We start from the raw sequence: 24032 nt of genomic DNA, 5'->3' as shown, positions 1-24032 counted from the left end.
CTATCTTACAGTAACAATATCCAACTCATAACCCGCTAGTCTTAGGGATTTTTCAAAAAAAAAAAAAAAATAATAAACTAATCTTTTTTTAATTTTCTTCCAGCTCAACTACATGAAAACAGACTTAATCAGAAGATCTATATCATGTGACTTAGAATTTGTAATCACTTAAAGGTCGTTCGGTATGATTTATAACAAAAATAATTCTTAGATAAAAATTAGTATCGCCTTATCCCTTGTTTGACATGTCTTACATAAATGTACCTTATTAATTTCATGAAAAGATACAAATTAATGTTCTCAAATAAATAGTCCGATGATGAAAATGTCAACATTTGAATTTGAGCATGCGAGCCTGATTTTCAATATGTTGAACCTTTTACCCCTTAAAATTTGTTTGAAAAACAAAACCAAGTTAATGTAATTTATTCAAAATTATGTTATACAAATTCATAGCCACTAATACCAGACTCCCTTTGAAGAACAGATTTTTTGACCAGATGACTTCATCCTCCCCTCCCCCCTCCCCCCCCCCCAAAAAAAAAACCCCCCCACACCCCTTTTTAATATATGTCTTATCTACTATAATTAATTAGTAGGTGAATTGTCTGAAACTTTTGATTTTAATAAATCCCAACGTTAGCAGAACATACAACTTGTGTCCCGTGAAAACACTGGAGGAATCCTTAAATGCAACTAAATATATACTACGTAGTACTTTCAGATCCAGTTTAACAAATCATAGTCCAGCACTACAATTTCTGGAAAAAAATCTAAATAATCTGCAGTAAAAATCTCTGTTCGTCACATGGAAAATGATAAATAAGACAGCCATAATGTTTAATAATTATAAGGAGAACCATTTTCTAAAGTCCATGTGTATAAGAGTAGTTCTGCAAAATCTAACCCTACCTTGGTGTCACCTAGCTACTAAAGATGCTATTCCCTTATTTAACTTAATTAAGTCTTTATTTTCCATTACTTTAAAACATTGTATTTTGGAACAGGAATATACAATGTAAGTAGTATGTCTTGGCAAACGTTAGCAAATATGTAAGCATTGGAAAAAGGAAATTACAGAAGTAGATATTGAAAGCAATTAATGGTGAAGTACTATATCTTAAATACTTAATGCTATCTACAATGGTCTGAACAAAGCATATTGGTGAGGAAGGTTGGTTTTCGGTGAGCTGTGTGTGTGTGTTTCTGCATTTTGGTCTCAATATTTATTTTTTTTAAAAAAAAAAAAAAAAACTTCTATTCACTGCTTCACATGGTCCCATTTGTATCATAAATCCCACTTATTCTTTTTTGCCTTTTTTTTTTCTCTACTCTATTAATCAAGTAGTTTCCTCTCTCTCTCTAGAGAAAAAATAGAGATGTGGGAACATTTTGAGACAACATGAAATTCCAAATCTTTGATCTCCATTTATGGTGGAGGAGGATTATTGTTTTTCTTCTACTTGCATTTCAAGCTTCTGGGCTTAATACTGATGGAGTTTTGTTACTGACATTCAAGTATAATATTCTGAGTGACCCTTTAGGTGTGTTGCAAAAGTGGTATTCTTGGAATGAGACGCCATGTTTATGGACAGGGGTAACTTGTGGAAATTCAAATGTTTCAGACCCAAACCTACGAGTGATAGGGTTGTCTCTTCCCAATTCTCAGCTTATTGGTTCTGTTCCTTCTAGTCTTGGTATGATTCAATATCTTACAAATCTTGATCTTTCTAATAATTCCATTAATGGGTCTATTCCTCTTACTCTGTTTACTGCCCCTGAGCTGAAAAAACTTGATTTTTCTAATAACAGAATCTCCGGCGACTTGCCTGAGCTCGTCGGAGGTTTAAAGAATCTTCAGTTTCTTAATCTTTCCGGTAACTCTTTGGCGGGAAGGTTACCGGCAAATCTGACTAGTCTTCGTAACCTAGCTGTTGTTTCGTTGAAAGATAATTACTTTTTTGGTTCTCTTCCTGTTGGGTTTGAGTCAGTTCAATTTTTAGATCTGTCTTCTAATTTGATTAATGGATCGTTGCCTCCCAATTTTGGAGGCAATAATCTCCGTTACTTTAATGTTTCTTTTAATAGACTTTCTGGAGATATCCCACCAGAATTTGGCAGCAAAATTCCTCAAAATGCAACCTTAGATCTCTCCTACAACAATTTCAGTGGTGCAATTCCAGAGTCTAGTGTTTTTGTCAACCAAAGTAGAAAAGCTTTTTCTGGGAATCCCGAATTATGTGGTGACCCTCTGAAAAATTTGTGTCCAATTCCTTCTACCATAACAACTCTACCAAATGCCTCTGAACCAACTTCTTCTCCAGCAATTGCAGCCATTCCCAAGACCATTGACTCAAACCCAGCAGCAGCATCCCCAAACGGCTCTTCTAAAGGAGGAAAAAGTGGGCTGAAAACTAGCACAATTATAGGCATAATAGCTGGGGATATTGCAGCAGTAGGAGTTCTAGCACTGATTTTCATGTACGTATATCGAGCCAAAAAGAAGAAAAGAATAGAAAGTACGATAAAGCAAGAAGCCGAAACTGCAAAAGATTTTGACTGGGCATCGTCAGCATCTTCAGAAGAATACAACTGGTTAAGGTCATGGACTTGTTTGAAAAAACCAAGGCACGGAGATGGTGACGATTTATCAGAAACTTCCAATTCAGAGAGCCAAGAAAGTGAAATATCCCTAAAAGGTCAGCAAAATCACGTGACAACAGAGCAGAAAACAGGGGAATTGGTAACGGTTGATGGAGAAAGAGAGCTTGAGTTAGAGACATTGCTTAAAGCATCAGCTTACATTTTGGGAGCTAGTGGTTCGAGTATAATGTACAAGGCGGTGTTAGAAGATGGGACAACACTGGCTGTGCGGCGGATTGGAGAAAGCGGCGTCGAACGGTTTAAAGATTTCGAGAATCAGGTTAAGGTAATTGCTAAATTGGTGCATCCAAATTTGGTTAAAATCCGTGGCTTCTACTGGGGTGCTGAAGAGAAACTGGTCATCTACGATTTCGTTCCTAATGGCAGCCTTGCTAATGCACGTTACAGTAAGTCTTCCTTTTTCCATTTTTTGCTGTTTTCATGCTATCGTTAATACTAGATTTTAAAAAAAAAAAAAAAACTGAAGTCCATGTTTAAGTTGGCAATAAATTACACTTCAATAACATAACTGCCTTCATTGTTGTTATTTTACGGTGTTAGAGTTGGTAACAGTGTTGGAGTCAAAATATAAATAAGAAAGCATATGAAAATATTAAAGGGGGTCAACATATATACATCAAAATAAAACATTTAACCTATGTATGCGGTATCAATTGACTCCTCTAGCCAATGAGGGGCTCCGCCACTGGTTGGTAATACAGAGTAATCTTCATTATTATGCTCCTAAATTAGTTGGTTTACACTTGAGATTAAATTAATACAATTGCCTGAAAATTGGCTGGTCAATGCGTGTTAGAGGGGGAAATTTGTGTGTCAATTGTAAGAGAGAAAGGTTGTTGACTAGAGTTTGGAGGATAAAATTCTCAAAATTGAAATTGATTTATATGACTAGTACTACCTATTACCTAATTTCTTTCAATTGAATAATTGTAGTCCTTTAACATTTCGAAATATTAAAGTTTATAGTTTGTTGTGTTCTTTTGACATTGGTCCAATTAATATTCAAAATAAAGAAGGAATATTTAGCGCAACTTGGAAAAATCATAGTAGTACAAATTTCTGATAAAATGTGCGGGGACGGGGAAGTAAAGGAGGTGGTGGAGTAGTTGTAACTAATTAAAGGCTTTGTTTTTAATGTGGAAATAGCGGTAGTTCACTGCAAGTCAACCGTGTCTACTTCTGAATGGCCCACTGTCCCTGATTGCGATATACACATCCAAAATTGCATAATACGCCAAACGCCCCTCTTCTACTTGTCACTTGCATGGAAAATGACTGCCATTTTTAACATATTGCTCTGTAGGCCATGCGTATGCTTTTTTGGTTGTGTGCGCAATTCAGGCATTTCCTTTGTGTAGGGGACTCAAGATCAACAAAGACCAATGTATTTCAACAAGTTATATGAAATTATTCACTTTATTTTCTAAGTTATCGAATTACATTTACTGCAAATTACATGTTCTTATAGCTCGATCACATTGACCTGCTGGTGTGAAATACTTACTTATACTAACAGTGTGCATTCATGTGATTTCAGAAAAAGCTGGTTCTTCTCCGTGTCACGTACCCTGGGAAATCCGGCTAAAGATTGCTAAAGGCGTGGCCCGTGGGCTCACTTACATTCATGAAAAGAAGCACGTACACGGCAATTTGAAACCCAGTAACATTTTACTCGGGGCAGATATGGAACCCAAGATTGGAGATTTTGGAATTGAAAGGCTTGTAACAGGAGATAGCAGTCATAAGACCTATGGATCAGCTCGTAATTTTGGTAGCAAGAGGTCCACAGCCTCTCGAGATAGCTTCCAGGACTTCGCATCTGGGCCTACTCCTAGCCCAAGTCCAAGTGCATTGGGCATATCTCCTTACCATGCACCCGAGTCGCTTCGTAGCCTGAAACCCAACCCGAAATGGGACGTATTCTCGTTTGGGGTAGTGTTGCTGGAGTTGCTAACTGGAAAAGTGATTGTTTCGGATGAAATGGGACCCATCGGAGCTGCCACCTCCGCAGGTGAAGAGAAGAGTAAAGTGTTAAGGTTGGCTGATGTGGCGATCCGTGCTGACATGGAAGGGAAAGAAGATACCTTGTTGGCATTGTTGAAAGTTGGGTATAACTGTATATCACCAACGCCTCAGAAGAGACCAGGCATGAGAGAGGTGGTTCAAGCACTGGAAAAGTTTCCAAATAGTTCTACTACTTTACCATACTATTATGGCCCTTAGCAATTATAAAAAAAGATGGACACAATTAATTGTAGAAACCAGAGTCTTTGTATGTAATGAGACTGACGACTTGACGTTTCTTTTTTCCTATTTATTTTTTGTTTGCCCTTCCAATACAGGAGTATTAGCCATTTGAGTTTTAATCGTGGTCATCTTCATAGGTTTTGTGCTGTATTATTCTTAAGATAGTGACTTTGGATTATCTATATCTGACAATTCTCGGTGTTTGCTAATATGCATCTCTTCTCGTGTGTGTGTGTGTTTTTTAATTTGTCAAACTTCGCTTTTGACATTTAGAGCAATGAAGAAGACACACCTAGAACTTTATAAACACCAAATCAATTTCTGATATATATCTTTTGTGTTTGTTGGACAAGATACTCTGCCCTGAAACTGATTGATTTCATTTTGGACTTTAGGGTACTTATTTAGATGATGACTGACAGCATGAAATAAAGACAAAAAATACCACATTATTGCCAATGAAACTATTCAAATAAATAGTACTAGCATTCGTAGACTAGTAATCCTGGGATGGGACTGGGAGGCAAGAAAGATATGTGAACATATATTGTTTCAATCATGCATTTACCTAAAAGGGCTTACATATTAGATTTTTTTTTGGTAAATAAAACATTTAATTAAAACATAGTGCTTAATAGCCATTATAACATGAGATTTGTCTAGGCCACAAGGTGTCTATTCCATCTCTATCAAAAACTGAAATAGCAAAAACATGCGGATAATAGTACAACATTAAATTAGCAAAAGAGTCCAAGCTGCATCCACTCTTGGCTAATGTATCCGCTACTCCACTAGCTTCTCTGGATGCATGCTTCAAAGTTGGCGTACCCGCCTCAGATAATAGGAATATGCAGTCATCAATAATATTTTGATAAAGACAATTATCATTATTTATCAAGTTAATTAGTTCCTGACAATCTGTTTCAATGACTAGAGGGGTTAGTCTTTTTTGGATGGCTAGTTTTAGACCATGTAGTAAAGATATAGCTTCCATTTGGATATTTGTAGCATGAGCAAAGCCATATTGAATCCTAGTATCCAATTGCCATTACTATCCCTGAATATTCCTCCTATTCCTGGGTTTTCTAGGCAAGAACCATCGATGTTTAGTTTAAATAGCTCCGTGGTGGGGGGTTCCCATTTTGTATGGATGGTCTTTTTGGTATATTGGAGGGGCTCCATTTGCTTAGGAAGAGGAATTCCTGGGCACTATTGGTTGCTAGGCTAATATTGGGATATAAGTTATTTTTTTGAAAGATCTTTTCATTTCTGGTGGTCCATATATACCAGAGGAGGAAGGGTAGGAAAACTGGCCAGCTGATGTAGTGAATAAAGCATTTATTTGATTTTAGTTGTTGTTTCAGCCAATTGAAAGTAGTGAGCTCGTTATCCGATTGGGGATAGTTGTGCTTTATGTGGCATTGTCCCCATATTGCCCTTGAGTAAGTACATCTGAATAGCAAGTGTTTGATATCCTCTTTTTCCAATCCACATATGCTACATGTGTCAGAAGGACAGATATTGCGTTTTGCTAGAAGAGCGGCTGTTGGAAGTCTGTTAAGGACGAGCAGCCATATGAAGTATTTTAGTTTGTTCAAGGTAATGCTTTTTCAGATCCAACTAAAGTCTAAGTTGTTGTCTAATTCAGTGTTGTCTTGGTTAGAGAGTACATCATAGGCTGCCTTGATAGAGAATGAGTTGTACCCTGGGGAATTCCATGTAATGTTGTCCCTACTTGGTTGGAATTGTTGTATATAGATGTTGTGGATTTTTTGAATTATGTCTTCAGGGAGTTCGAAAGATAATTTTGAGAAGTTAAAGTAGCCGTCTTGTATAATGGATTTCATATTCTTGTCCACTTTTTCTTTTTTGAGAGGCCCCTGGATAAGATTTTTTAGCGTGTCTCCATGACTAATCCACTGATTGTCCCAAAGTTTGATATTCTTTCCATTTTCTATGAGCCATTTGGTGCCTTTCTCACATACCTTATTTCCTTTGCAGATATTTTTCCAAATGTGGGATTCCGATGGTCTGGGGTTGAACCTGTTGTTTGAATTGGTTCTACTTTCATATTTGCTACGCAACACTTGGACCCATAAGGCCTCCTTATTACTAAAGTATCTCCATGTCAAGTTAGTACTAAAAGCATCATTTTTGCATTGGGTTTTATATGGCCCTAAGCCTCCTTTGCTTTTTGGCTTGGTGACTTTGTTCTAATTTAGAAGATGGGATTTCTTTTTTTCCTCCGTACTTCCCCATAAGAAGTTTCATTGTACGGAGTCAATCTTATTTAGGGATGCTTTTGGGAGGTTGAATATTTGCATAGTATGATTAGGAATGGCTGCAAGAGTTGCTTTAATGAGAGTTATTCTTCCTGCTAGATTTAGGAAGTGAGTTTTCCAGCCTTTTAGTCTGCTGTTGTTTTTATCAATGATGAATTGGAAGTCTTTTTTAGACAGTCTTGAGTTTGTCATAGGGAACCCCGGGTATTTTCCCACTGAATCTGGGATTTTAATGTTGAGGCAACTGCTAAATAGGAATTGTTTGTCAGGTGGTGTATATTTTGAGAAAATTACCCCGGATTTGCTGAAATTTATGGATTGGCCAGAGAAGGTGTAGAATTTGTTGAGAGTATCTATGAGTGAATCACAACTTTTCTGATTAGCCTCCATCATAAGTATGAGATCATCAGCAAAGAATATGTAGGATAGTTGGGGGCCATTTTTTGACAGGACTATAGGGTTTCATCTACAGCAGTCTACTTCGTGGTTGATAAGTCTAGATAGCATTTTCATGCATAGTATGAATAAATAGGGGGACAGGGGATCCCCTTGCCTACTGCCTCTAATAAGGTTGAAGAAATCAATTTTTTATCTGTTAATGAGTATGGAGGTAGAGGTGGAGAAAACACAGGACATTATTAGTTCAATTAGGTCGTTTGGGAAATTTAGGGATTTTAGGGAGAATCTGATGAAAGACCATTCTAACTTATCGAAAGTTTTTTCTAAGTCAACTTTCACCATGATTTTCGCTTCCCCTCCCCCCCCCAGAGTTATTAAAGAAATTTTGAACTTCATGGACTATTGTGGCATTGTCTGAGGCTCTTTTCCCTTTTATGAAACTGGTTTGGGTTGGATGAATGATTTTATTGAGAAAAGGGTTTGATTTTATTTACTATAATTTTTGTAACAACTTTATAGGCAGTGTTGCAGAGACTGATAACCTATATTGCTTTAAGGACTCAACATTCTGGTTCTTTGGAATAGGCATATGAAGGTGCTATTCATATCTTCAGTCATTTTCTTGTTCTTAAAGGACTCATTTACATAAGTTTGATTAGAAGGTTATTTGTTTCTCCCCAGAATTTTTGGTAAAAGAAAGGGTGTAGCCCATCCGGGCCCGGTGCCTTTAGAGGCTTAAAGGAGAATAGTGCTTCCTTGATTTCCCCCTCAGCAGGTTCTCTGATGAGAAGAGCATGATTACGAGGGCTAATTGAGGAAAGTACAGGCATATATAGGTTGTTCTTATGGGAGAAAGTATGCTTCGTGGTGTATAAGTTTTTGTAGAAGTTCGTTATGATGGAGTTTAGTTCCTTAGGGTTGTGGAACCAATTTTCTGCCTCATCTATGATACTAAAAATTCTATTCTTCCTTCTTCTTTACATAGTTGTGAGGTGAAAAAATTTTGTGTTAGCATATCCTTCCTGTATCATGTGAATTCTTGATTTTGGTTTCCAAAATTCTTCCTCAAGCTTGAGAATTTTTTGGTATTCTTCTATGAGCTCACATTCTAGGTTAGACAAAAAACACTAGTCGTGTAGTTAGGGAATTTTTGAATACCGTCTAACCTAGCAAGGATTTCATTCTTTTTTTTGAATATGTTTTCAAAAGTATCTTTATTCTAGGAAATGACCTTGTTAGTGAAATTGTCAATAACAACCGATATATTTTATTGGTTGATCCAGCAATCCTTTACTAACCCTCTTAAAAGTGGGGTGTGATAGCCTATAAAGGACAATGCAAGATATTATTATTATTATTATTATTATTATTATTATTATTATTATTATTATTATTATTATTATTATTATTATTATTATTACTGGGTCTTTTAATAAGTTCTAGATGGATGGAGCAATGGTCAGAGTGAGTTCTTGTTAGATGTTTTACGCAAGCTTCTTGAAATATATTGATCCAATCATTGTTGGCTACGAATCTATCTAGTCTTTCCATGATGAAAGTGTTTTTTTTCTTTTGTTAGTCCAGGTGTACCTAGGACCTTTAAAACCTAGGTCTAGTAGCTTGCAACAGTTGAGACAATCAATAAACCTAGTTATTCTGTTGTTATTGACGGGTAAGCCCCCAAATTTCTCACTAGCCCTAGTAACTTCATTAAAGTCCCCTAATACTAGCCAAGGTCCTTTATAGTTGCAAATAGTTTTTAAGTTATTCCAAAGGATTATTCTTTTCTCTAGTAAACTACTAGCATATATAACTGAGTAGAGCCATATTTTAGGAAGAATTTTTACCTTAACCATTGCGTGAATCTCTTGGTCTGTCCCCTTAATTTGATCCACGTTGACCTCATCACTGTTCCACATTAGTGCCATTCCTCCCAAGTTGCCTTGTACCGCTACCTGAGCTAAATTTGAAAACCAAAGTCCTCAATTATATTATGATGATCAGTTAGCCTTGTTTCCAATAGTGCAACCATGCTAGGTTTATGGTAATCGAGCATTGATCTAAAAGCTCTCCCAAAATCGGTATTCCTCGCTCCACGACAGTTCCAAGATATTAGACTCATACTAAAGTTTCTGTTGTTTGACCTCATCCCCTGGTTGGGAGGAGAGTTCCCCCTGCTCGATGTTCCTTCCTGGTTCATCTAGTAGTTGGAAAACATTGTCGAAACTAGCACCATCGCATATTAGTATATCCGTGTCGCCCTCAGCTTCTTTATAGTTATTCAGTATTTCATCAAATCCAGCGGGCAACTTAAGATATACCTTTTTTTCTTTTTTTTTGCTTTGAACACTAGGGTTTTTGGTGATCTTAATACCCCGTGTTCCACCACCCTCTCCGTTGGATATTCTTCCTATTCTTCCTCCGCTTCCTTCTGCCCTTAGGCTGGGTTGTTCTGCTGTATGGGCGGGGGAGACAATGCTGGAGTATTGTTTTGGGGATTCTGGGTGCCTGGGGTGGGTATCATCGCTGGTGCATGGTTCATCATCATGCCATGCAAACTCTGAAAAGTAGGAGCTGGGTTTGGGGGTGGTTGGACGTTTGGAAATAGAGGTGAGTTCGAGTTTAGGAGGTTGTAGGGATGGGAGGGTACCCATGGCTGCTGGTTCTACCATATATGGTGGCTCCATGGTGATGGTATCCCTTGGTATAGGGTTGTAAAATGAGTTATTCATGGATTGTTCATTATATTTCCCATAGATATTCTCAAACCTTTCGCAACTAGTTGAGCTAGATAGCATGGGTCCTCGATCTGAATGATTATGTCCTCCTCGTTGATTTGTAAGCTCAAGCTCAGGATGTGACCCATTAGACCCTGTTCCAGCCAGTTTTGGGGGTAGTGGTAGTGTTGTAAATAAGGTTGGTGCACGGATGGTGTGTGGTGTTGTTTGTGGTCGATTGATCATATGGTTGCTTCTTTGGTGTTGGCCCCTTACCCACACATTCCTCCTTGTCCTTATGTTCCTTCTTTGATAGTTGTTTGGAAGTCTTGGCATCTTTGGTATAGTTGTTGTTAGATTCAAGAAGTTTGTTTGAGTTTTTTGTAAGAGATGAGAGAGGTGTTTGAGTGGAATATAAAGGGTTATTAGGATTTGGGGTAGTAATCACTGGAGAGTTTAAGGAGCCTAGCTCATTAATGCTCTCAGGTATGTCCATGTCAATTGTATTGTTGGGGTTAGTATCTAGGGACATGGGGGAGTTTGATTGATGTGAGGTTGAGGGGGTTGCTATGGTGAAAAATCGATTTACAAGGGCTATGTTGCCAATTTTTTGGGTAGTACTAAAGTTCTTTGTTTCTAGCTGTTGACTTGTAATATGTAGGTCCATGGACAAGACTTCATAGTCCATAGATATGGGGTAATGGCGAGGGGCATGTTGAGGGTTTCCCGTGTTGGTGTTCCTAGGTTTGTTAGTTTGACTTGATTTGTTACTAGTCTGTTTAGCATGGATTGATTGAGGGGATTTTGTAGGGTTTAGTTTCTTGTCCAGTGGTTTTTCGATGTTTTGGACTAGGGTATTATGGTGCCTTATACCATTTGGAGGGCTTACGTTTGGGGCTTTTGTCTTAGGGTTCGGTTTGTACTGGTTTGGGGTCTTTGTGAGAGAGTGGTCTTTACCTTTTGTGTGCAATGGGTTTTCTGTGGCAGGGGTACCCTTTTGTCCAGTGGGTATTTTGTTTGAACTTTCTCCTAAGCAAAACCTGTCAATTGTTTCCTTCGTTCCTGGTTGTTTGTGCTTCTCAATGGTGAGATGTTGAGAGTTATTGGATTTCCAGGAGCTAGATTTCTCCGGCTCTTGCTTTGTTTTTCTTCTTTGGTGAGAGACAATGGTCTAGTTTTCAACTTTTGTGGTAATGGAGTCAATGTCCTGGGTGGTCCTTTTGTTATGGCTATTAGGAGAGTTTTCGCTTAGAAGTTCCATTTTCTTGTTTGGACATGATGGTAGGTTGTGACCTAGGCGTCCACAGTTGGTGCATAGGACATTAAAACCTCCATATGCAATCTTTTGGTAGTGTTTTCCTAGCACAATGTGAGTCTTGAGCGGCTTCTCGATTGGTACTAGGATGCAGAACCTAGCATATTTCCCTCTAAATGCTGAGGAGCTACAGGTGTCGATACGAATGAGTTCACATAGTTTATTCCCTATTTTTTGAAGAATGTCGTAGTTGTAAAACTCCGTAGGGAATCTAGCCCAAATGGTCGAGTAGGTTAGGGAAGCTTCCGATGCCACGAATCTAGGTTCCCATTTTCTAATGGTGAGGAATTGGTTTCCTATGAACCAAGGTCCCTCATGAAGGGCTTTATTATAGTTATCTTATTTGTTGAATTTTATAAGGTAGTACTCACAACCTAGGTCAATAAGTAAAATAGTCTCACTAGGTTTCATATTGCTTGTAATTTCTTTTGGAGGAATTGGTAACCAACCCTTTTCCCAAAGACTTTGACGATAAGGGCTGTTTCCCAGTTCTTATAAAGTCGCTCTTTGTCCTCGGAGGTGATAGGGATGAAGACATCGGACTCTTCTTCAAAAAAAGGGTTTCAGTTTCATCCGAGATTATTTGGCTATCATTTATGTCGTTTTGGACACAGATGTTGTTTGAGTAGTCATTATTTTGAAGGTTGTTGATAAGGATGTACAAGAATGTTGGTTTCGTGTGGGTCTGCCTAAGTTCCAAGGGTTGGGTGACGTCCATGTCTAAGTTCGTTTGGTAGTATGTATTAGGCGGGGAAGAAGCACTACTGCTTGAAGGTGCATTTGAGACCTTCATGTGGTTTGGGTTGTTCATGGTAGGGGGAAAATCATGGTTTTGAGAGTTGGAGATAGTACTGTGTAACATGGGCTTAGGGTTTGGCGAAGAAGAAGAAGGGAATGGATGGGATCTTATTTTTAAAGAGAGGGTAGAGAATTTCTCACTCTAACCCATTACATATTAGAATTAAATTACTACGAGTCACAAAATTCAATTGCTATGATATTAGTACTAGATGACTAGTTATGTAAAGATGAATGATAAATAATTATTTCTCTCTGAGGATATGTGCAGTGCCAGCTCAAGGGGAGGCAACTAAAGTAATTGCTTTAGACCCAAATTGAAGGCACAATTTTTTTATTATTAATTAATGTTATAAAATTATTATTATAAAAAAGATACTATATTTATGCCTTTTCATTTTGGATATATAGAGGTTATTTAGATAAATGCTTAAATATCAGTATAAACATGCAATATGACAAAATAACAGTTTGATGACGACACTGATAGTAAAAAAGATAAAACAATGTCTTTTGAAATATCTTTTAAAGTAGATAAAGAGTTGATCAACTCATCTTTTTATTTTCAAATAAACTTGAATTATTTCAATGAATAAAATTACTTTAACATCTATAGTAAAAATTAAAATCATTAGATGATGGAAACTTATAAAAACGTTATCTTAACCGAGAATATTTCTTATAAAATAAAATTTTGAAGCCTTGGTGATTAGAGTTACTGGATGTATTTAACGATTGGAACTAGCAGGTAGTCAAGTGAAGGGCCAAAATATGTACAACGTGGTCCAGAAACCATCAATACTAAGCAAAAAAAAAAAACAAAAAAAAAATAAATATATAAAACTTTATTAAATAAATTTAAGGCCCCTTCTCAACTCGGATTCAGGTCACCAATTTCGTGGAACCCTTGGATAAGTGTATATGAAATACTTATGTTTATTTTTATCCAGATAATCACTTGTTAGGATGTGTCATTATTTGACTATTTAGGATATATGAAAAAAAGGATGATTTAATATTTCACAATAAAATTCAGTATTATGACAGAAATTTCTTTTTTATTTTCTGGAAAATCTATTAACCAAATAAAAAAGAAACAAAACTGTCAAACTGTAACTACTTTTGATTTGTTTTTTCCCTTTTTGTAATAAGAATCTGATATTGGTGATAGTAAAAAATGGTGAACACGCAAGCCGTTATTACCAATTAGTTTAACTTATCTTTTTCTTTCCAAAATTTGGTTTAACTTATCCACAAACTAAATTTTCGTAAGAAGATAATAAAAAAACTTTTCTCACCTGATTCAAAATTTAAAGGGAAATTTTCATAAAGTACTATTTTTAGTGGTAATTAGCAATTTATAGATACCATTTGCTATATTACGGATTGTAAATACCTTTATGTTGCTATAAAATGTATTTGATGTATTTAAGCTACTGTATTCATGAATACAATAGCATTTCTAGGCGTGAAACATGGGATTACAGCTAGACAAATTTTTGTATTTGGGTGTATTCGACTGTATTCATGGCGTGAAACATGAGATTACAGCTGGACAGATTATTGTATTCGATTGTATTCACGACGTGAAATAGGGGATTACACTGTTTTAAACAGAAAGTGAATCAATTAACATAATCGACTCCTAATATAACTCAACAAACTCAATTACAACACACAAATTTTGTATTTTCAGTTATAAAAAAGATTCTCAACCGAAAAATACCCCAAAAACATAGCAATCTTCAGAGAAATTATATAATACATCTGAATACATAAATTATATTAATTAAAAAAAACATATGAATACATTCATGACATATAGCGAGACAGTGAATACAATGAAATACATAGAATACATCGGGATACATTGAAATGCAATGAAAAAAAGACAGTGAATACAATGAAATATATGAAATACAACGAGATACATTGAATTACAATGAAAAAAAAGACAATGAATAAATGAAATACATGAAAAAATAGCGTGGTACATTGAAAATACATTGAAATATATTAACAGAAAACCAAGTTGCTCAGCCCAAATTGAATTTCTGGACATGCTCGATAACCTTCCCAGTTTCATCATCAACAAATTGAATCCTCGTATGCGGCAGCTATCCTTGAAGATCAAGTTCAACCTTAACCCTAGCTGTGCTAGGTCTAGACTTTTCTTGCGTGGCCTTATCAATCGCAATGAGCTTACCTGCTACTGAGGCTATAGACAATAGTGATTTCTTCGCGAACAGCAGAGGCGGCATATTCGGAAACGAGATCCAAACAAAGGCTCTTGAAGTCTCTTCTTTAGGGTTAAATCCAATAGTCCATGGAAATAACCTAAATTGATTTTCTTTCCTATTCAAGGATATGTAGGCAACAGATTTAGCCGTTGCAAGAACATAGCCATCATATCTGTCGAATCTAATCAAAATATGTCTTCTTGCAAGCCATCCAGTAAGGCATCGTCCTTGAGTTCCAAACTGCAAAGGCAGTTGTTTGCGCAGTTGTAGCATATCAGATTGTCGCCCTAGAGAGAGAGAGGAGAGAGCGTGTGGTTTTTGACTAATGGTAAGTGATGTGGGTGAGAGGAATTTTGAGATTGAGTATCGTGTTTTCAGGTAATGGGGGAAAAGAATGGCATGTATCAAAGTAAAGAGAGAAAGAAAATAGTGTAACTGAATAGCGTATTTAGTGGCTTAGGGGGTATGAGCAAACCAAAATTAGATATTTTGCTGTAAACATTAAAAGGTATCTATAGAATATAATTTTTTAAAATGATATTTATTTAAAATAAATAAGGTGTTAACCTTTGCTATAGGAGGTAAAAATTGTAAAATAGCACGGTATAGCCAATTTTTGGACTGGTTATTCAAAAATAGCCAGCGTTTACCAAGTCAATGAAAAATAGCCACTATTTTGCTGCAATAGAGACCGGTCCAACATAATATACTGGAGTTCGGTGCACCTATGTATGACTCCAGCATATTATGTTGGATCGGTATAGTTTGCTGGCTCCAGTATAATATACTGGAGACTGGAGCACCGGTGCTCCAAACTCTAGTATATTATGCTGGACCGATATACTTGCTGGAAATCCAGTATATTATGCTGGAGTTCCAGTGTACTTATGCTGGAACTCCATCATATTATGCTGGAGTTCCAACATACTTATTCTGGAACTCCAGTATAATATGCTGGAGTTCAAGTATACTTATGCTGGAACTCCAGCATAATATACTGGCGTATTTTTCGAGTTTTGAACAGTGTTTTCGCTCAGATTTATCTTTATATGAAAAGTGGCTAAATTTTGATTACTTTTAAAACTGGGCTATTTTAACAACCAGTTGTAAATCTGGCTATTTTTGAATTTCTCCCGTAAAAATTCCTAAAAGGAAAGCGTGTACTTGGGTCATCAAATTTGGGCCTCCCTGAATTAGGCCCATTTGGTGACGATCCGAAACCACATGTCACCGACCAATTTCAATTGAAATCTATAGAAGGGCAAGAAATCCCGCCCAAACCCTCATTTCAAACTCTCTCTATTTCTCTCTCTAAGGAGCCTTCTACAGAGAAAGTTGAATCAGAAATGGCGGCACACATAGGAATGATGGATGCGGCATACTTCGTCGGCAGATCGGAGATCCTATCCTGGATCAATTCCACACTTCACCTTAATCTTTCCAAAGTCGAAGAGGTATTCAATCTCTCCTTTTTCCTGCTCTCCTTCATTAGTTGTTGAAGTTCCCAATTCACTTTTTTCAAATTGATACACTGTCAATTCGCGCACAGGCGTGTGGTGGTGCGGTTCATTGCCAGCTGATGGATGCCGCTCACCCAGGGCTAGTCCCTATGCACAAGGTCAATTTCGACGCTAAGAATGAATATGAGATGATCCAGAACTATAAGGTTCTTCAAGAAGTATTCAACAAACTTAAAATTACCAAGGTTTATTTTATTTTAGAGTTTCCTTTTCCCAGATTCAGTTTTATCCTCATTTACCTCTTTTGAATATCAGTTTCCATATTACTATTTTTATAATAGTCTATTGATGTTTAATTATGTGTTTGTGATATTAGCACATTGAGGTCAACAAACTAGTGAAAGGAAGACCTCTTGACAACCTGGAGTTCATGCAATGGTTGAAGAGATACTGCGATTCTGTTAATCGAGGCAATTCGCACAAGTAACATTTTCAACCTCTGTTTGTGCTTTGCATTTGATTTAATTCTTTTAGCAACCTTTACCTATGGTCTGTGTATGTTTGTGCTGAGACATGGATTTCCTGTTATAATGGAAAAAGGGGAAAACTGGAAGTTAGGGCACAAATATTGTGCATTGAATGAGACATAAGGAAGAAAATGTTAAGCAAAGAGAGTTGAATATAATTCCTAGGAGTATTGAGTAGGTAAATTGGGTCAAATTTGTAGAGTGAAAATGAGTCGAAACCACGAAAAGTTTACGAAACAAACTTCCAATATTTGCTTGGGTTAAAATGAAATGTGTTGCAGGTCGTATACTCAAAGTTCAGGTGTTTTTTGTCTTGATTTGTTCTGTTTTTTCAAATTTCTCAGTTTCCAGCTTTGCATTGGAATCGTTAATTACCGTGTAGAAGCTTTAACCCGCTGACTAGGGCTATATCTTTCACTCTTTTGTTTTCAATTTTTTCTATTTTATTTTGATAAAGCACTCTAATGTGCTGATTTTGCTAGTAGTAATGTTGTCCAAACTGACCCAATCTTTTGGATTGGTGGATTTAGGCTACATCCATCATAACTCAAGTGATTTTATCACTCTTCGAACCAGTTAGTGTTCAAAAGGGTTAGGCATCTTCTAATCTTCTATGGATCAGAATTGACACCCCAATTCTACAACGAAAGAATATACAGTTTGGACTGGTTAGTATCTACTCGTGGTGTTGCTGGGAGATATTGTAGCAGCAGTGTTCTGAATTGTTTTTAATCTTTATAATTAACCACGTCCATCATTCTTGTTTCTATGGAATCTTTACTAGTTCCCACAAGAAGCCAGAATCTCCATATTCAACTCTTAAAAGTCAGAAGTTCTCAATTAATTGTCTGTTTTTTCTTTATCTTCATTTCACTTTGTTGTTATTTCGCACAGACCTTGGCCACATTTATGCTGGAGACTGAGTTATAGTATAGTATTCACGGATTTTAACTTGACATATACAAGAATTTCAATCTCACCCCTGGTTGCAAACCATGGTGCGTGCCAAGTCCGAATAAAAGTGAAAGGTTATGTTATGTTGACACCTAGGATAAGAATAGTTAAATTATAATGAATCTTTATGATAAAATGTGTCGGGTTCTGCTCCCATGTGTTACACCACCACTCAGGCATAGTTTTAAATGGGCGAGTGGTTTTGAAAATGTACTCAAATAAGGCAGAATAGATATAGAGGATTCGGTGAACTAACCCCAACTAGTTTTGAATTGAAGAATAGTTCATAGTTGGTTGATTTACTGTATCAACTGCAAGGTAGTCTTGTGATGCTACTTGTGTAAAATAACTGTATGACCTTTCGTATTATGGGATCTGCCTGCAATGTGTTTAGGATTATTGAATCATATACTTTTGGAAGTTGTCTATCTTTATGTTGGCCTACCTTAAGGATGCCATCTTTTACCGACTTAAGTTGTAAGGAAGCATGTGTTACTTGAGGTTATACCTTTATTTTCAACTACCAAAATGACATAGAAATTTGCCTAATGGAGAGCTGTTGTTTCTTTATATCAATGCCAGCTACAATCCTCTTGAGAGAAGGGAAGCTTGCAAGGGTGCAAAAGAAGTGAACAAAAGATCTGCTACTTCACATACTGCTGCCAAAAATGCCTCAACCGCTCCAAAGCATGCCCCTCATAGTGCTAGAAGAAATGATGTACCTCATGTAAGCAGCACAAATCAATCTGGCAAGGTGTCCAGACCTTCTTCGAGTGGAGGAGCATCAACCTATTCTGAAACAGATCGTGCTGCACATGAACAACAGGTAGTACTAAAAGATCAGAGATGGTTTTGTTTGAATGACTGAAGGCTAATTACTAAATTCAATGCAGATTACGGAATTGAAGTTATCAGTGGATAGTCTTGAAAAGGAAAGGGACTTCTACTTTGCAAAGCTGAGGGATATCGAGATCCTGTGCCAGTGTCCAGAGATTGAAAACCTCCCCGTACCAATCTTTCTATTCTCTTATCTGAAAAATTAGTAAATATTTTTATAGCAGCAACCTAAGCATATTGATTTTTGGTTATATCACATTTATAGGTGGTTGAAGCAGTGAAGAGGATTCTGTATGCTATGGATGATGATGCATCACTTGTCACAGACGCTGAAGCTATGATTTCTGAGCAACACCAGCAAGTAGAGACGTTGAGTTGCACATCAGAAGAGGCAGAAGAAAGGCTGAAGGTAGACACTCAAAAGAGAAAAAACATTGTCAATATTGACGTTGACATTGCTGCCAGCAACACTTTGTCTCCCAAGCAAAGGATGTCTGATGCTTCTGATGTCCATTCCAGTGGATCACTTGTGACTTATTGACCGATCTCTTGTCTCCTGGATAAATGACTTGTTCTATCTGGGTTGTCGAATAATTCCTGCCACCGTCTTTGTTACTCTAGTTATATGTTCTCAAAGCATACTTCGTTTCCAAGCAATACAGTTCGAGGAATTTTACTAGTACAGATATTAGAGTATATCAGAGCACATCTGGTTTATCTGTTTGGCTTGATTGTACAACATTCCCTGATCATCATCTCTGTCCTATAGCAAGTATTTGCAAATTGCAACTGTACTGGTTGCTTTGTAATTGTTGTGTCGTAATGCAAGACCTTGGATTATTTTGCTTATGATGACTGCTGTGGGTTAATCGACACTAAAGTTGATTTTGGGTTTGATTCTGTAATTTTTCTTGAAACTGAACACGAGGTGAAGAATTGATTGATAAGCTCTTTCATACAACTTAGTGTGGACAGTAAAATCCTTAATTAGAATCGAATTGATCTTTTTGCCTATTAATTTTCATTTTTCGGCCCTGTGGCCTTAGCTTATTTTCATAGTGTGGACAGTAAATTCCTCTAGCTTATTTGTTTTATTAGCACGAGTTGGAATTCTGCTATTCTGAAGACCTAATAAATTAAATAAATGTGTTATTAGCTAAATGCTTGAACTTTTAGTTGAGATAGTATCTGCAATTTAATGAAAATCTTATTGCCTCTCTTCTTCACAAACATATACTTGGCCTAGGAAACATAATGAAACCAACACGTGTTGAAGATCTAATTATGTGTGCGCATAATATGTTCGCTTGTGTTGCAATACAATGATAACATGGTGGAGCCCTTCTTGGCAAATTAATTAAGCCATGAATCTTAAACACAAAAAGTGCATGAATGGAATTGAGAGTTGAAGTTGATGAAGTAGTATACTTTTGTTTGTATTCGGGACTTTGAAGCCTTACCCCACAAAACAAAAGTGACATATAATATAATTTTTGTGTTTCTTGTACAGGTTTGGATAAATAGATACATGTGTTAAAGTCTGTTGTGGATTTGTAATGTTGCATTGGTGATTAATATAATCTTTTAGTACCACAAAAAAAAAAGTGACAGTAATTTATTACCAAAAAATAGAATAGAACTGAAAAAAATCTGTCCGCAATTGAAACGAAGCGTTCGCTTCCAATCCAGGCTAGCCACCAGTTCGCATATAGTTAGGACGTCACTTGGTATTATACTTAAAAATCATTGCTATCTTATAAATCCAGATTTACGATTTGGAATATTAACTAATACCATTTATCCTGAATAAGAAATCTGCGAGAGCTGCAATATGAATTCATCAGCCAATAAGGTATGTTTTGAAGGACCAAATCACTCTTTCTTGTCTTGTCAGTGCAGAAAATGGAAATTCTGGATTAATATTTCGTTTCACAATTCCTATTTGACGATCTTTAATGACAGGATGTGAAAGCACAAAACCAAACGGAAAGAAGGGTGGAGACTCTGGATTACCAATCATCGGTGGGGCAAATGCAAGAACAAAGGCCTGTGGAAGTAATTCACCAGCCACATATTAGCACCCCTATCTCAAACACTAGCGGTGGTGTATTAGCTAATGCTGCTGCGTCTGTGGCATCCACCCTCGAGTCTGCCAAGAGAGCTATCTCACGGAAATAACTCCACAATGTTGTGTAATTTCTGTCTACAAATAGCCGGCTAGATTCAATGTTTACTTTTTTAGCCGGTATACATAGATTATACACCGTTATACAATATTATACGTCCACTGACTATTTTTAGTTTAAGAAATTAGGTGGACGACTATTTGGGTTAATTTTATCTATTGTAGTAAATATTTGGCTAAGTTTTGAACATTCCTCTTAATAATTATTATTGGTGTTACTGGCGATGTTAAGTTGAATTAATTAAAAGAATAAAAGAAACGAAAAAGTATAGGATAAAAGGAATATAGCTTGATTTCTAAATCAGATTTATAATTTTCGTTAATCTTCTTCTTTCTCTTCCCGTCCTTTACTTTGCATACATGGTCCTATCCCTTTCCCGTTCTCATAGTCAAACATACAGCGACAGTTCCTGCAAGATCTAAATAGTAGATGACGCGTCTATTTGTCTTCTTTTTGAAAACCACTCCGTACAAAATATAAAGAAGGTAGACGCTATTTAGAAGGTATTTGGGTTGACTTAAAAGCACTTTTATAGCTTATTTCCGTATTTAGAAGATATATCAAAACAGTGTTTTTTAATTAAGCCAAATGCCTTTAAGCTGAAATAATAAAAAATAAGCTAAAATATATAAGTTAGAGGGTGTTTGACTAAGCTTACAAGCTGGTCAAACTGGCTTATAAACACTTTTCGGCTTATCTACGCATTTGGTAAAGTTAAAAGTGCTTATAAGCCAAGTGCTTATAAATCAAAGATAAGCCAAAACCCATAAGCTGGTCACCCCAACTTATTAATTTTTAGCTTATAAGCACTTTAAGTTTGACCAAGATTTTTACTTTATTCTTAAAATATTCCTTTTTAGAACAAAGCTCCTACATCGATACTCACTGCCTCAAGTAATCTTTCAACCTAACCTCCCCCCTCCCCCGTGCCTCTTCAAGTTTGCAATTCTCATTGACTATTTAAGATAAGCAAATTCTCTATTCCTTTGCATATTTGTATCTATGTGATTGTGAATTAATCTTTCAACTGTATGTAATAAATAAGGACATATCAAATTTTTAGTGTATTGCTTTCTAAGTGTTGTGGTGATGAAGATAGTGTTTGTTTCTCTTTAAATATTTTGCCCTATTTAGGTTTAATTTTTACTGAAAAACTTATGTCAATTTATTAATTATTATAACTTATGATTATATGCTTATCATAAAATAAATTATATTTATCATAAAAATCATCTTATCTAGCACAATTGTATTTAAAATAAAATGACAAATAGAATATTTTGTATTTGAATCGATCTAGAATCTAAAATTTTGAAGAAATTACGCCCTTGTAAGCGTAAACAGTTCTAATGTTATTTAAGTCATTTTAACAGAAAAGAGCTTATAAGTACTTTTTAAACAAATACTGCAATAACTTATTATCAATTTTAGCACTTGTATAGTAATTGCTTATTTATTAAATCAGTTTCAACACTTAAAAGTACTTTTCAACAACTCATGCTTATCAGCTACTTCAAATCAGTTAATCCAAACAGACTCTTATTCTATCCTAACTTATTGCTTTTTATTACACCAGTTAAAAATGCTTGGGGTTTGACCAAGTAAACTATAATGTAGTCCCATATAATTTTTCTTATAGTTACAAAGGTTGCGGCTTTCCTTCCGCCATGTCTGCTGGATTTGCAAGGCTTTGTCGAGCTTAATTAACCAGTATGTTCATTGCCTGCTATCTGAATATTTATTCTAGCGACAATATCTTGTATTTAGCTATCATTTCCAGGAACGTAAACAAAGTCAAAACCTTCTTTGCAATCCCAGAGAAGCGTGATTTTCGAGTTATGTTGTCAGATATGGAGAAGACATGGCTAATATCTCCTGTAATCAAATTGTAATATTATAGTGAAATTATATTACTCTGCTCGAGTATTGTATTTTACCCCGTTAAAAGATTTGGTATCGTTATTACTCTCCTGTGTTATTGTTATTTATCGTGAATATATTCCTCGGCGCACTACCCAAAAAAAGCATTTAACGACGGAAGAAATTCGTCGCTAAAGAGCCTTTTTCTGTCGCTAAGCATGATTAGCGATGGATTACCATCTGTTGCTGATTCGCTCGTGGCTAAGCTCTTCACAACGGAAAAATGGAATCCGTCGCAATATTAGCGACGTTCTAGAGACGAACACTATCCGTTGCTACAATTAGCGGCAGAATTTTCGTCGCTATATTAGGAAATTGTGTCACTAAATTCATAATGCATTTCGTCGTTGGTATACTTTTGCGACAAAAGCTGGTCGCTAATTGATCGGGTCCAACCTTACACCACTACAGAGTGGCGAGAGCAGTCGAAGCAACTTTTACCGAGAAGGTCGGGATCGAATCCACAGGGAGCTACAACAATGTTTGGAGTTGGATTTCTATCTAATCTAGCAGTGCATAATACTCTTGATTACACTTCCAATCATATTTGTTTGTTTGTTACTTCTAATTTTATGCTAATGATATGCGAAATTAAGCTAAGTATGAATGCTTGTAAGGTTTTCTAAATGATTAACGAGGCACTAGGGAAGTGACTTTCCCCTAGGTGAATACTTGACGGGTTCTAAAGCCTAATGCGAAGTTGTATGTTTGGGGTCGCGATATAGCCAATGCACGACACTACTCATTCTATACCTCTCGGTAGCTTGAGTGACTTTGCCCTAATTGACTTTCTCAAGACCAATTGGGTGTCATTTTTGTGCAAGCAATATAGGCTCAAGTCGGGTATTACTATCTTTATGTTTAACCCTTTAATTGGGGCTATCAATCTCTTGAATACGCCCAAATTTCTTATTGACCTGATTTTCCTAGACTCAAACTCTCTTTCTCAAGAAGAGCCCAAGTCAAAAAGACACAAATTAGTATTTGCAACAACTAATTCAATAAGAAAAATACAAATCAGGCCAAATATCAACCACCCATGAACATCTAAGCCTTAAAATAAGAGACCCATCAAATACCCACACTAGGATTGAGCCACAACTCTAGCTAATGGGTCTAGCTACTCATTATAATGGAAGAAATCAGATATTTAGATGAAGACTAACCCGTAAAATATAATTACAAGCTAAGATTTGAAGATTCAATGTTAAACTAGCTACACAATTGCTCAAAATAGCTAAAAACGCCGTTCACGTGGTTAGATACCGATAAGATACCCTAAAAATCTGAAAAGAAGAATTTATACAAGGCCGAATTTTCTGGACGAAAATACCCCTGACGGAGGTACCGCGGATCGCGAAAAATGCACCGCGGCCGCAGTGAGGCTTTTTGGCTTCACGTCTAAGTCTCTGAATCTGGCCACCGCGGTCCGCAGAAAATGGGCTGCAACCGGGGTGGCTTCACCGCGGACCACAACAAATGGACC

At 36.5% G+C, this 24032-nt stretch overlaps 2 protein-coding genes across 2 annotated transcripts; both read left to right on the top strand.

The window, feature by feature from the left end:
* Positions 1 to 1145: 1145 nt before the first annotated feature.
* On the top strand, positions 1146 to 5120 carry LOC107763613 (putative LRR receptor-like serine/threonine-protein kinase At4g37250). The gene is made up of 2 exons (XM_016582103.2): positions 1146 to 3050; positions 4202 to 5120. Exons 1-2 carry the CDS (start codon positions 1403 to 1405, stop codon positions 4885 to 4887), a joined length of 2334 nt encoding a protein of 777 aa, XP_016437589.1. The 5' UTR covers positions 1146 to 1402; the 3' UTR covers positions 4888 to 5120.
* Positions 5121 to 15936: 10816 nt separating this feature from the next.
* LOC142161597 (microtubule-associated protein RP/EB family member 1C-like) lies at positions 15937 to 19292 on the top strand. The gene is made up of 6 exons (XM_075249773.1): positions 15937 to 16116; positions 16212 to 16367; positions 16499 to 16605; positions 18186 to 18429; positions 18497 to 18610; positions 18706 to 19292. The coding sequence occupies exons 1-6, from the start codon at positions 16009 to 16011 to the stop codon at positions 18979 to 18981; spliced, it is 1005 nt and encodes a 334-aa protein (XP_075105874.1). The 5' UTR covers positions 15937 to 16008; the 3' UTR covers positions 18982 to 19292.
* Positions 19293 to 24032: the final 4740 nt, after the last annotated feature.

Source organism: Nicotiana tabacum, chromosome 3 (genome assembly GCF_000715075.1).
Source record: "Nicotiana tabacum cultivar K326 chromosome 3, ASM71507v2, whole genome shotgun sequence".
Lineage (NCBI taxonomy): Eukaryota > Viridiplantae > Streptophyta > Magnoliopsida > Solanales > Solanaceae > Nicotiana > Nicotiana tabacum.
The sequence above is the reverse complement of the archived record's forward strand: the minus strand, read 5'-3'. Positions and strand labels throughout refer to the sequence as shown.